This window comes from Aquarana catesbeiana, linkage group LG04, assembly GCF_042186555.1.
Source record: "Aquarana catesbeiana isolate 2022-GZ linkage group LG04, ASM4218655v1, whole genome shotgun sequence".
NCBI classification, from domain to species: domain Eukaryota; kingdom Metazoa; phylum Chordata; class Amphibia; order Anura; family Ranidae; genus Aquarana; species Aquarana catesbeiana.
In genome coordinates, this window is record NC_133327.1 from 185,871,280 (window position 1) to 185,884,908 (window position 13,629).

The 13,629-nt window shown below is 51.7% G+C and overlaps 1 protein-coding gene across 1 annotated transcript in view; it reads right to left on the minus strand.

The window, feature by feature from the left end:
- The window catches only part of ERICH6 (glutamate rich 6), a 102,056-nt gene that overhangs the window by 54,204 nt on the left and 34,223 nt on the right, over positions 1-13,629 (minus strand). Inside the window, exon 8 of the mRNA XM_073625989.1 lies at positions 11,310-11,470. Coding sequence (XP_073482090.1) covers positions 11,310-11,470 — 161 coding nt within the window. The remainder of the gene's footprint in view (positions 1-11,309; positions 11,471-13,629) is intronic.

Genomic DNA, 13,629 nt, shown 5'->3' on the forward strand with positions numbered 1-13,629 from the left:
CTACCTATCTGACATACACTGACACACACTGACCTACCTATCTGACATACACTGACCCACACTGACCTACCTGACATGCACTGACCTACCTGCCCTTGCCCCCTTAAAGCCTAAGTTTATTTATTTAAAATTAGCCAAGGGGCAGTCAAATCATCAATTGTTGCCACTGTGCCCGTCAAATGCAGCCACTGTGCCCGTCAATTGCAACCACTGTGCCCCATCAATTGCAACCACTGTGCCCCGTGAAATGAAGCCACTGTGCCCGTCAAAAGAGAGAAGAGAGAGAATAGAGACAGAGAAGAAGAGAGAGAGAAGGAGAGAAGGGAGAAAGAGAGAAAGCGAGAGAGAGAAGGAGAGCGAGAAACACAGAGAGAGAGTGACACCTTTTTTTTTTTAAATCTTCGTTCTGTCCCACTCCCAGTCACAGCCACCATGGCCGTTATTCAGCGTGACTCTGGAGGTTGAGGGAGAAGGAGGCATCGCGTTCCCCTGATCTCCTTCTGCTTTCCTCAGGCCAGGCGGCATATCACTCCGCCTGTCGGTCAGTGCAGTGGGCGGCGCTGCAACGGCCGAATCACACAGGTAAACTGCGGCTGCCGCTGCTGCTGTCTGACCTATTTTCTCTCCCTTTCTCTTCACTGCAGGATAGGGTTGCCCCCTTTTCTTTAAGCCAAACCTGTACACTTTAGAGGTGCATGGCAAAAAATTTTGGAAAAAAAGCTGCATGGCAAATATTAGCACAACACATTTTGGAATGGATTTACTCCTCTATTCATACATTTTTATATGTGTATGGCGACTGCACAGTATATGTTTAAATAAGATTGGAGTGTATTAATACTTTATCCTTTGCGGTTTCCACCATCATTCACAATTCCTTTTTCACATTTAAATTAATATACACTATAGGATTGTAAAGACCTGGGACACCTTTGGGTGCACTAAGGAGAGCAATAATGCAGGACGCTTTATTGGTGAGTGTTACCCCCCATAATACAGGGGTCAGTGTTACCCCTCTATAATTTAGGGGCCCCCCATAGAGGACCCCCATTAGATCAGAGTCCCCTTATATCAGTGCTCCTCTTAGAGACCCAAAAAAATTAAAATGGAAAAAATGCAGCACAACCTCCCCCTATAATTATATTCATATATGAAAAAATAGTTGTAAATGATGGTGGAAACCCCCAAGGATAATCCAAGTACTAATACACTCCAACCTTATTTAAACATATACCGTGCAATCTCCATACACATATAATAATGTATGAATAGAGGTGTAAACCTTCAATTCATTCCAAAATGTGCTAATATCCAATTAACTTTTTCGGATATTAGCAAAACACATTTTGGAATGGATTTACACCTCTATTCATACACTACTATGTGTTTGGCGATTGCACAGTATATGTTTAAATAAGATTGGAGTGTATTAATACTTGGATTACCCTTGGGGGTTTCCACCATCATTCACAATTATTTGTTCACATTTAAATTAATTATTTTAAATCATTTATAATTATAGGGGGAGGTTGCACTGCATTTTAATTTATTTTTGCATAGTTTTTTTCGAGGAATTTTAGTTTTATTCTAGGTGTTTTTTATTTGTTTTTTTAGATCAGAGTCCCCTATATCTGATCCTCTTTAGAGACAAACCATCAGTCTCTAAGGGGGGTGCTGATATAAGGGGACTGTAATATAATGGGTTTCTCTGAGGAGATGGAAGGGTAGGTAATATAAGGACAAACTGATCTAATGTGGGTGCTGATATAAGGAGAGTTTCCCTTATTTAGTAGAGGTCTCTAGGGAGGGGAGGTGGGGGTGCTGATTTAATGGCGGGTGCTGACTGCTGATCTAATGGGTCACCAGCAGTCAGCACCCCCTCTACATTAGCTCAGAGTCCCCTTATATCAGCACCCTCTTAGATATCTCTAATAGATCAGTGACCCCCCCCCCATCAGTGTCCCCTGCCCCTAAAGACCCCCATTAGACTGCCTTACCGAGAGCCGTTTAGAGTCAGGAAGTGTGGGTGCCGGAGTTTGGGGGCGAAGCGAAGCTGCTCTTCTGTAGTGCCATTTTCCTTCCTTCCATTGTGTGGGGGGGCTTGGGGAGAAGGCATAGTAGAGGCAGATGCTGCATCGCTGTGCCCACTGTGTAGGCAGGACACATTTGAACTGGTACACTCACTCACAGGGCTGCTGTTAGGAATCATGGGGCCTCTACCCCCTGAGGGGGGAAAAGAGGTGGGGGGAGGGAGGTGAGAGAGGAGGAGGCAGGAGAGAGAGGGGGTGCTGACACAGAGGAGGGTGGTGCTGACAGAGAGGGGGAGGTCTGACAGAGAGGATGTAGGCTGACAGAGTAGGGGACGCTTACCGAAGAGGGGGCGCTGACAGAGAGGGGGGCGCTGACAGACAGGGGGGCGCTGACAGAGGAGGGGGTGGGCTGACAGAGAGGGGGGGTGGGCTGACAGAGAGGGGGGTGGGCTGACAGAGAGGGGGATGCTGACAGGGGGGTGGGCTGACAGAGAGGGGGTGCTGACAGGGGGTGGGCTGACAGGGAGGTGGGCTGACAGGGAGGTGGGCTGACAGGGAGGGGGGTGCTGACAGGGTATGAGCTGACAGAGAGGGGGGTGCTGACAGAGAGGGGCGTGGGCTGACAGAGAGGGGGAGCTGACAGAGAGGGGGTGGGCTGAATGAGAGGGGGGTGCTGACAGGAGGGTGGGCTGACAGAGAGGGGGGTGCTGACAGGGGGGGTGGGCTGAAGAAGAGGGGGGTGCTGACAGGGGGTGGGCTGACAGAGAGGGGGTGCTGACAGAGAGGGGGTGCTGACAGAGGGGTGAGCTGACAGAGAGAGGGGTGCTGACAGAGGGGGGTGGGCTGACACAGAAGGTATGAGCTGACAGAGAGGGGGGGTGCGCGGGCTGACAGAGAGGGGGGGTGCTGACAGAGGGGGGTGCTGACTGGGGGATGGGCTGACAGAGAGGGTATGAGCTGACAGAGAGGGGGGTGTGCTGACTGGGGGGGTGGGCTGACAGAGAGGGTATGAGCTGACAGAGAGGGGGGGTGGGCTGACAGAGAGGATGTAGGCTGACAGAGTAGGGGAAGCTGACAGAGAGAGGGCACTGACAGAGAGGGGGGGCGCTGACAGAGGAGTGGGTGGGCTGACAGAGAGGGGGGCGCTGACAGAGAGGGTATGGGCTGACAGAGGGGGGTGCTGACAGAGAGGGGGGTGCTGACAGGGGGGTGGGCTGACAGAGAGGGGGGTGCTGACAGGGGGTGGGCTGACAGAGAGGGGGTGCTGACAGAGAGGGGGTGCTGACAGAGAGGGGTGCTGACAGAGAGGGGTGCTGACTGGGGGGGTGGGCTGACAGAGAGGGGGGGTGGGCTGACAGAGAGAGGGGTGCTGACAGAGAGGGGGGTGGGCTGACAGAGAGGGGGGGTGCTGACAGGGGGTGGGCTGACAGAGAGGGGGTGCTGACAGGGGGGTGGGCTGACAGAGAGGGGGTGCTGACAGGGGGTGGGCTGACAGGGAGGTGGGCTGACAGGGAGGTGGGCTGACATGGAGGGGGGCTGACATGGAGGGGGGTGCTGACAGGGTATGAGCTGACAGAGAGGGGGGTGCTGACAGAGAGGGGGGTGGGCTGACAGAGGGGGGTGGGCTGACAGAGAGGGGGTGCTGACAGAGAGGGGGTGGGCTGAATGAGAGGGGGGTGCTGACAGGGGGTGGGCTGACAGAGAGGGGGGTGCTGACAGGGGGGGTGGGCTGACAAAGAGGGGGGTGCTGACAGGGGGTGGGCTGACAGAGAGGGGGTGCTGACAGAGAGGGGTGCTGACAGAGAGGGGTGGGCTGACAGAGAAGGTATGAGCTGACAGAGAGGGGGGGTGCGCGGGCTGACAGAGAGGGGGGGTGCTGACAGAGGGGGGTGCTGACTGGGGGGGTGGGCTGACAGAGAGGGTATGAGCTGACAGAGAGGGAGGTGTGCTGACTGGGGGGGTGGGCTGACAGAGAGGGTATGAGCTGACAGAGAGGGGGGGTGGGCTGACAGAGAGGATGTCGGCTGACAGAGTAGGGGACGCTGACAGAGAGAGGGCACTGACAGAGAGGGGGGGGGGGGCGCTGACAGAGGAGTGGGTGGGCTGACAGAGGGGGGGTGGGCTGACAGAGAGGGGGGGTGCTGACAGAGAGGGGGGGTGCTGACAGAGAGGGGGGCGCTGACAGAGGGGGGGTGGGCTGACAGAGAGGGGGGCACTGACAGAGAGGGTATGGGCTGACAGAGAGGGGGGATGCTGACAGAGAGGGGGGCGCTGACAGAGGGGGGGTGGGCTGACAGAGAGGGGGGCACTGACAGAGAGGGTATGGGCTGACAGAGAGGGGGGGTGCTGACAGAGAGGGGGGGTGCTGACAGGGGGGTGGGCTGACAGAGAGGGGGGTGCTGACAGGGAGGGGGGTGCTGACAGAGAGGGGTGCTGACAGAGAGGGGGGTGCTGACAGGGGGTGGGCTGACAGAGAGGGGTGCTGACAGAGAGGGGTGCTGACTGGGGGGTGGGCTGACAGAGAGGGTATGAGCTGACAGAGAGGGGGGGGTGGGCTGACAGAGAGGGGGGGTGGGCTGACAGAGAGGGGGGTGCTGACAGAGAGGGGGGTGGGCTGACAGAGAGGGGGGTGCTGACAGGGGGTGGGCTGACAGAGAGGGGGTGCTGACAGGGGTGTGGGCTGACAGAGAGGGGGGTGCTGCCTGGGGGGGGTGGGCTGACAGAGAGGGTATGAGCTGACAGAGAGGGGGGGTGGGCTGACAGAGAGGGTATGAGCTGACAGAGAGGGGGGGTGGGCTGACAGAGAGGGGGGGTGCTGACAGAGAGGGGGGTGGGCTGACAGAGAGGGTATGAGCTGACAGAGAGGGGGGGTGGGCTGACAGAGAGGGTATGAGCTGACAGAGAGGGGGGGTGGGCTGACAGAGAGGGGGGGTGCTGACAGAGAGGGGGGTGGGCTGACAGAGAGGGGGGTGGGCTGACAGAGAGAGGGGGTGCTGACAGGGAGGTGGGCTGACAGAGAGGGGGGTGGGCTAACAGAAAGGGGCGGGATGACAGACGGATGGCTTACAGAGAGGCACGCTGACAGACTGGAGGAAGGGCAGATAACAGACCTCACCTCAGTAAAGAGGAGACACATCGCGCGCCAGGTAGGGAGGCGGGACTCCGGGCGGCCAAGATCACCCACAGTCCAGCCCAGCCCCGCCTCCACATGTAACCATTTACCACCTCCACCGAGCCAATCACAGACATGTCCGCCGCCTGCACAGCCAATCACAGAGCGCCCGCTGCCCAGCCCTTGTATGTGAGTGTAACACAGATGTCAGTGGGCACGGGAATCGGGATGCGCCGCTCTCGATCTGCCACTGGTCACAGGATAGCTGAGACATGTCTGTATGCAGCCGCTGCATAACTAAGCAGGGAAAAGAGGTGACGGAGGTGGTGGTCCGATGGCTCAGTGCCTGCTCGTTTCTCCTCCACCTCCAATGCCGCCTGCCACAGCCGCGACCCGCCCGCTAGTTTCTCCTTCACACCCGCCGCTGAGACTCGGGGCTCCACATTCGGGGCTCCAGCCTCGATAGCCACCCCCTGGCGACGCCTCTGGTGCTATGTAAACTGCTATATACTTGTTCTTTATTGTAGGATACAAGACCAAAGTGGAAACAAAGGCATTTGAGCAGGTCAGCTCATTTCACCTGCATAGTACTTTTTTATTTTGATGGATTAGACTGCTGTGGATCACCCCTACTTACAACACCTAGCAAATGGAGTCAGTCAGGACAGACACAGTCAGTGCGAACACACACACAAAGTCAAGGCAAACACATACACATAGTAGGGGCAAACAGACAGTTCAGGAAATACAATGTACACTCATGTGTGGGTAATTCTGTGTTGCCAACCATCTGTAAAATTACAGACAGTTGAAAAAAATTGGATTTTTGTACTCACTGGAAAATCCTTTTTTTGAGTACATTAAAGGACACAGCTTAACTTCTCATGCATGGGTTTCATGCCGCTTGGTTGTCAGTCAGGAACAGGACACTAGGTGCAATTTAAAACTAAAAGCATGCCTTAGGGGTGGCCCTCTGGTGGTAGGACACTTCAGAATGATGAACAGAGCATCAGACGTCTAAATAGATGGAGTGGTCAAGACAAAAACTCTAATAGTCCTAACCATATCTAGGCAACAGAGAGCCGCTTCTCTCAAACGAGAGGGATGTGGACACCAGGAAGGCAGGACTAATTACTCATTAAGGTGAAAGGCTGACACCACCTCGGGAGAAAGGATAGCCAAGGACAAAGAACCAACAGGTCCTTATTCAACAACACAAGGGCTGCTTACAGGAAAGAGCCATGAGCTCGGACATTCAATGGGGAGAAGTGATGGACACGAAGAAAAACCATCTTTATGACTTGATTGAGTGGGGAATATCACAGATATTCGCAAAATAATTATTTGTAAGGCCGACGAGACATGATTATGGTCCCAAGGCAGTAGAGAGGCCTAGAAGGCAGAACAACTTGAGTGACCCCCTGGATAAATTAAAGAGATAGAGGCCAAGGGATGCTGAAAGAATGGCCAGGGCAGACAACTGGCCCCTAACTGAACTAAGGGCCAACCTGCGGTCCACACCCCTTTGAAGAAAGGCCAGAATATCTGCAAATTAAATCTTGCAGGAATGGACCCCCAATGATTCGTAAAAGGAGAAATAGGGCTGCCACGTGAGATAGTAGATGAAATGAGAAGTAGAATTCCGAAGCCCTACGCATGGTGGGAATAACATCAGGAGACAGGCTGCTGTCCTTCAGCACCTGGCTTTCAACAGCCAAGCCATGAAAGCCAGCGATTGTAAAGCAGGGTGGCAAATTGGACCTTGAGAGAAGAGGTCTGGGTGAAAGTGGGAGACAGGGCCACTGATAAGGCAGTACAGCCAGCCCTCCTGTACTGGGCCCGGGCCCTGTCAGTTTAAAAAGGGGGCCCAGTCACCTGCTGAGCAGGAGGGCCGGCTGTGCTGTCTTAATGCAGACACCAATCCTTTTCTGCCTTCCCCTTCAATGCTGCCAGCTTCTTCCTCTGGCTGCACTACAGGGGAGTGGTTCTAGCACATGCACCCCTTCCATCTGCTGTCCGCCCCTCCATGTGCTTCTTTTCCCTGCAGCCCTGCTGGCTTCTTTCCTCTCCTCTCCTCTCCTGCTGGCAGCTGCTGCAGGCACACGGAAGGATATTTCAGGGTGAAGAGTGGGGGAAGGGGGCAGAAAATATATAATTTATTGGCCCCTTCCTTTCCTGAATGAACACAGTGAGTGATCGGTACCAATCACTCCTGTGTCCATTCATCACTGAAGCATAGTAAACTGTTTACTGTGATTCAGTTTGTGAATGAGCAAGAAGATTCAGAAGGATTCCAATTTATTTATCTTTGGAACTGAGGCTGCAAAGAAAGGCACCAATATAATCTATGTCCTCAGTCACTTTGCACCGGTGGGGGGGGGACCTGTCAGGTAGGCTGTATGGGGCCCCATCATTTCTAACAGCAGCCCTGGTGGGAGATGCCAAGGCATGTCTGTGACCAGCCGAATGAGATCTGCGAACCAAACTCTGCATAATCAATCCAGAGCCACCAGAGTGAACGGGATGCCCTCCAGGCCTCTATCCATGGAATCAATCATGGAAGGAGCTTCAATGCCTGGAATGCAAAAATCAGGGACCCCATGAGAGGCTGGTGTCCATGGTGAGTAAGAGTAATGCCGCGTACACGCGGTCGGACTTTTCGTCTACAAAAGTCCGACGGACGCTGACGGACAAAATACGGCTGACAATCCGATCGTGTGTGGGCTTCCCCGGACTTTCAGCTGACTTTTCCAGCCGCAAATCTGACGGCCTTTAGATTTGAAACATGCTTCAAATCTTTACGTCATAACTACGCCGGACCCAGAAATCCGCTCGTCTGTATGCTAGTCCGACGGACAAAAACCCACGCTAGGGCAGCTATTGGCTACTGGCTATCAACTTCCTTATTTTAGTCCGGTGTACGTCATCACGTACGAATCCGTCTGACTTTTGTGTGATTGTATGTAGGCAAGTCTGTTCGTTAGAAAGTCTGCCGCAAGTCTGCCAAAAGTCCGTCGAAAGTCTGTCGGACAGGCTGTCGGACTTTTGTAAGCGAAAAGTCCGACCGTGTGTACGCGGAATTAGAAGGACTTCCCTGACAAAAGAAGCAGTGAGCAAAGCTATCAAGTCAATGACGCCTTGGTCGGATGAGACAGACGGATGAGAAGGTACAGAGACCCTGTAACTCTGTCCCACTTGGTCAATACCTCTCTCTCCATAGGGCTGGTGTGATGTTTGGGGCATACAGGACCACTTCAAAAAGAAGCCACCATGAGGCCAAGAATCCTCATGCAAAACTGAATGAAAGGAAAGGCGAAGGATGTGAAGATGCAACTTCTGAGTTCTTCCTGATGAAGAAGGATCTTGGCCAAGGATGTGTCCAGCAGGAGCCCCAGGTATTCGAGATCAGTGTTTTTCAACTCCAGTCCTCAAGATGCCCCAACAGGTCATGTTTTCAGGCTCTCAATTATCTTACATGGGTGATTTGATCAGTTTCACTGCCTTAGTAATTACCACAGCTGTTTCATCTGAGGGAAATCCTAAAAACATGACCTATTGGGGCACCTTGAGGACTGCAGTTGAGAAACACTGTTCTAGACACAAGAAGGGAATCAGGACTGACATGAGCAGATTAAGGATCCACCAAAGATCCTCCAGGGTTATAATCGCAATGAACAAGTCTCAGTCCAGGTCTACCAATGGAGCTTGCAGGAGAAGGTCTTCCACGATTGAGGCCTCCCTCATGCGCAGGACCTTGGCGTAGACCTATAGAGCCAAATACAGGCCGAATGGAAGAGCTTTAAACTGGAAGTGTAGTTTCCCCATGGGGAACCGGAGGAACCTCTGATGGTAGCAATTGGGGACATGAAGTTAGGCATCCTAGATGTTGAATGAGGCCAGAAAGTATACCTGGTGTAAGAAGGCTATGACCAAGCACACTTCAGGAAGGAGTTCAGGGACTTTGGGTCCAGGATATGACAAACCCCATTCTTTTTCGGGAAAAACAAAGATGCTGGAATAAAATCCCCTGAAGTGTTCATAGAGTGAATCGGGGCTATGACACCCTAATCCAAGAGTCCTTGAACCACAGAATGTAGGTCGGCTAGATGATGTGGAGAAAGACGGAGGTTGGAAGGAAATAAATGATCCGGCGGGGTCTCTACCAGACATGCTGGGCCTTGTAGTTCACCACCAGCCATCGCTGAACTTCAGGGGACCTTTAAGGGCCTCTACTAGACATGCTGGGCTTTGCAGTTCTCCACCAGTCACCCCCTACTGATAGTGTATCATCTTAGCTAAATGCCCCCAGGGTGGAAAAGGGAGGGGGGAGGAGGGGTCAGAGTTACCTGGAAAAAAGGGGGTACCTATATTTAGACCAATGTATTCAGGTCCCACCACAGGAGAATCTTCACGGCACCAAAGTAAACCGGGGATCTTGTAGTACTCCATCCGACCAGGCATCTCCAGGGTGGGGGACAACCACCTCTGATCCTTTATTGATCTGGGTGACATTGGCCTATATACAGCGCTGTGAAGGAAGGGCCCGATCTGACTGTTGTATGCATACACATAAGGGTCAAGCCCCTGGAGGCCACTATGCGGGGCTGAGTCATCTCAGCCAACCCTCCTATGCTAGGACAAAAAAAAAAAAAAAGAAATAGAAAGAAAATCAGGAGCTAAAAAGCTTCATGTCCTAACTTCTCCAAAGACCAGGCAATAACTGATTTCTTTATTGCAGATGAGAGGTTTGCTTGCGTGCTTTTAGTTTTAGGTTGCACTAAGTGTCCTGCACCTTAAAGTGGCAGCATCTAACCAATGAATCAATGAAGTTAAGCTGTGTCCTTCAATGAACGATAGAGAAAAAAGGACACTTTTCTCCTGTCCATAAATGTCATTTGACAGGAGAAAAGTGCTGTAAATATTCTGGCTTCTTGGCAGCTCTGTACTGCGTAGTTCTAGAGTTTGCTGCTTATTGGCCGTCTGAGCTTGGCCTGGCATGGGCAGCGGGGCAGGTCCGGGAGGGTGCGCAGTGACGTCATGGTGCTTGCCATCATTTCCCTTTAGTTTGAAGAAGATGTGAAGGAGGGGGAGGAGGACCAACAGCCTGCCTGAGCCTTCCCTTATAATCCTACAACCTGCCCTCAGAGCCCTATAGCCCATCCTCAGTGCCCTACAGCATGCCTTAAGAACCCTACAGCCTGCTTGAGCCTGGCCACAGTGCCTTACCGCCTGTGTACATGGAATGGACACTGATGTAAGAGAGGAGTGCGATTGGGGACCCTAAGGTAAGAGGAGAGTAAGGAGGACACTGATAGAAGGGGAAGCTCTGCAGAATCTGGTGTAAAGGGGAAGGGGAAGAATGATGTAAGGGGCTCTCTTGTCATCAGAGCCCCCCCCCCTCATTACATCATCAGAGTTCTCAGCATTCCCCCTTAGGTCAGGGTTCCCAGAACCCCCCCCCCCCTTTACATCGGGGTCTGCAGAGTTCATCCTTACAGTGTACGGTGGAACTTTGTGGACTGTGAAGTAAAGGCTCATTCAGACAGGTGATGAGTCTGTCTGAATGACAGACTCATCAGTATGTCTCTTCTGCATTAAAAGTCCTGACTGTTCACCAAATTTTTTGTTTTACTTAAAGTTCCACTTTAGAACTTGCAATAGTAAATCTTTTTTGTTCCTAGCGCTAAGAGTACATAATATAGATATATACAGAGGGTGCTGTCAACCCTCTAAAAAGTTTTATGTATAAAGTTTTAGAGGGTGGATAAGACCAAAAGGTAAAGATGATAATCTATGCACGTTTCCCCACAAAACACCACAATAAATACACAAAATACAAAGGGGTTACAGCACAGAGAGTATAAATATTTGCTCAGATTAAATCGAGCAACTTCAGGTGTCCCTGCCCTTTTACTCATATATAAAACTATGCATAATTCTGCTAGGATGGCCTGAAAGTGTTAATGTGAGCTGCCTTTTTCAGGAAATGAATATTTTACAAATATAATGTCAATAGGAGATATACCAGGCCGTCTCTTTATTTATATCTTTTACTAAAGACATGACAGTATTTCCTTATACACAACTTTTCTTTGACAATCAATCAAAAATTCTGAATATTAAAAATAACACATAAGGAAGTGACAGGAACTTAGAGAAAGTATTACCTAAGTGCAGTTTTTTCCTTTGCTTTTTGTCTCTCAATCTCACTTCCATAAGGCCCATGGGGGGATACTGAAATTAGTTCAATTTCTTTGTTCTGTAGAACACAGTTTTGTTGTTTCAAAAGATACTGGATCATGTCCCTAAACTGTCTGCAGCAAAATACCTAAAAAATAAAAAAAAAAGTGTCATATAATTATATACATTTATATATACCGGTATATTATACACATTTATGAGAAAGCATGCTAATTAGTGTAGCACGTAAAATCATAGCCCTGAAATGGCTTTATCCTAACCTTCCTACGTTCAAGGAATGCCACACACAGGCTAATATCACACAGAAAAACAGATCTTTCAAAATAGGGGTAATACAAACAAATTCACTAAACTCTGGGAACACAACGCTGAGACCCCTTTCACACTGAAGCTCTGCTCGTTTTTGCAATGCTTTGGCGGTACTTTTGCGGGGGGGGGTTTCACGCGCTAGCGGGTCACTTATTTTAAGGTGCCACGACAACAGGACCTTAAAGCCCCCGAAAAAAGACCCGTTTTGCGGCGCTTTGGAAGTGCTGCCAATCCATTTCAATGCCAGGGGTGTTTTTGGAGCGCTATTTACAGCACTCCAAACACACCCCAAAGATGCTGCTTGCAGGACTTTTTCTACCGTCCCGCAATCGCACTGCCTCAGTGTGAAAGCACATATTCAAATGAATGGGAGGCAGTTTTCAGGCGCTTTTCCGACACTATTTTTAGCGCTAAAACGCCTGAAAACTGCGTCAGTGTGAAAGGGGTCTTATTGCAAAGTTGACCCTGGTTATATTGTGAGTAGTGTTATATGAGGGGTGCGATAAAGGTATTTTATTGGCCGATGGTTAAGTGGTCGTGGCAGGATTGCTCTAATTTGCACCAACTCTTAAAGTGTAATGCCGTGTACACACGATCGGACTTTCTGGCATACTTGGTCCGGCAAACTTTCCGACGGACTTTGTCCGCCAGGTGCGCTCGACTTAAAAACGGACGGACTTGCCCACATACAACCGGACTTTCCGGCGGGATAGGTCCACCCGTCTTTCTGACGGACTTTCGACGGAGTTACGGCGGACTTTCAGAATGAACGGACTTGCCCACACACGGACAAGTCCGTTCATTTTGAACGTGACTCAGATATGACGGGACTAGAAAAGGAAGTCAATCTTGCCGCTTTTATCGGTGAGATTGACACCTTGCGAGCCCCGTCGCGGGTCATACCAGGCCCTTAGGTCTGGTATGGATTTTAAAGGGAACCCCCTACGCCGAAGAAACGGCGTGGGGTCCCCCCTAGAATCCATTCCAGACCCCGATCTGAGCATGCAGCCTGGCCGGTCAGTTAAGGGGGTGGGGACGAGCGAGCGCCCCCCCCCCCCTGAACCGTACCAGGCCACATGGCCTCAACATGGGGGGTTTGTGCTTTGGGGAGGGGGGCCCCAAAGCACCTTGTCCCCATGTTGATGAGGACAAGGGCCTCTTCCCAACAACCCTGGCCGTTGGTTGTCGGGGTCTGCGGGCGAGGGGCTTATCGGAATCTGGGAGCCCCCTATAATAAGAGGGCCCCAGATCCCGGCCCCCACCCTATGTGAATGAGTATGGGGTACACGGTACCCCTACCCATTCACCTAGGGAAAAAGTGTCAATAATAAAACACACTACACAGGTTTTTAAAATAATTTATTAAACAGCTCCAGGGGGGTCATCCCCCGGCTTCGGGGGTCTTCTTCCAGCTTCGGGGGTCCCTCCGGTGACTCTTCTCCCGGCGTCCGGTTGGTTCTTCTCTGCTCTCTCTGGCCTCTTCTCCCGGTGTTCCAGTTCTTCTGCCGACTCCTCCGCTGTCTTCATGCCACTCTTTTGCCAGCGGAGGTCCGGACTTCTGGGCTTCTTGTCTTCTTCCCTCTTCTCTTCTCCAGATGTTGACATGACGCTCTCTCCGGCTGGACTGCTCTCAGAGCGCTCTGCTGTGACTTATATAGGCGGAGACTCCGCCCTCTTATGAGGTCACAGTCCCTGGGCATGCTGGGACTGTGACGTTTTAGGGGGCGTGGTCCAGGTGATGTTGACCATGCCCCCTAAAACGTCACAGTGCCAGCATGCCCAGGGACTGTGACGGCATAAGGGGGCGGGGTCTCCGCCTATATAAGTCACAGCGGAGCGCTCAGAGAGCAGTCCAGCCGGAGAGAGCGTCGTGTCAACATCTGGAGAAGAGAAGATGGAAGAAGACAAGAAGACAAGAAGCCAGAAGTCCGGACCTCCGCTGGCAAAAGAGCGGCATGAAGACAGCGGAGGAGCCGG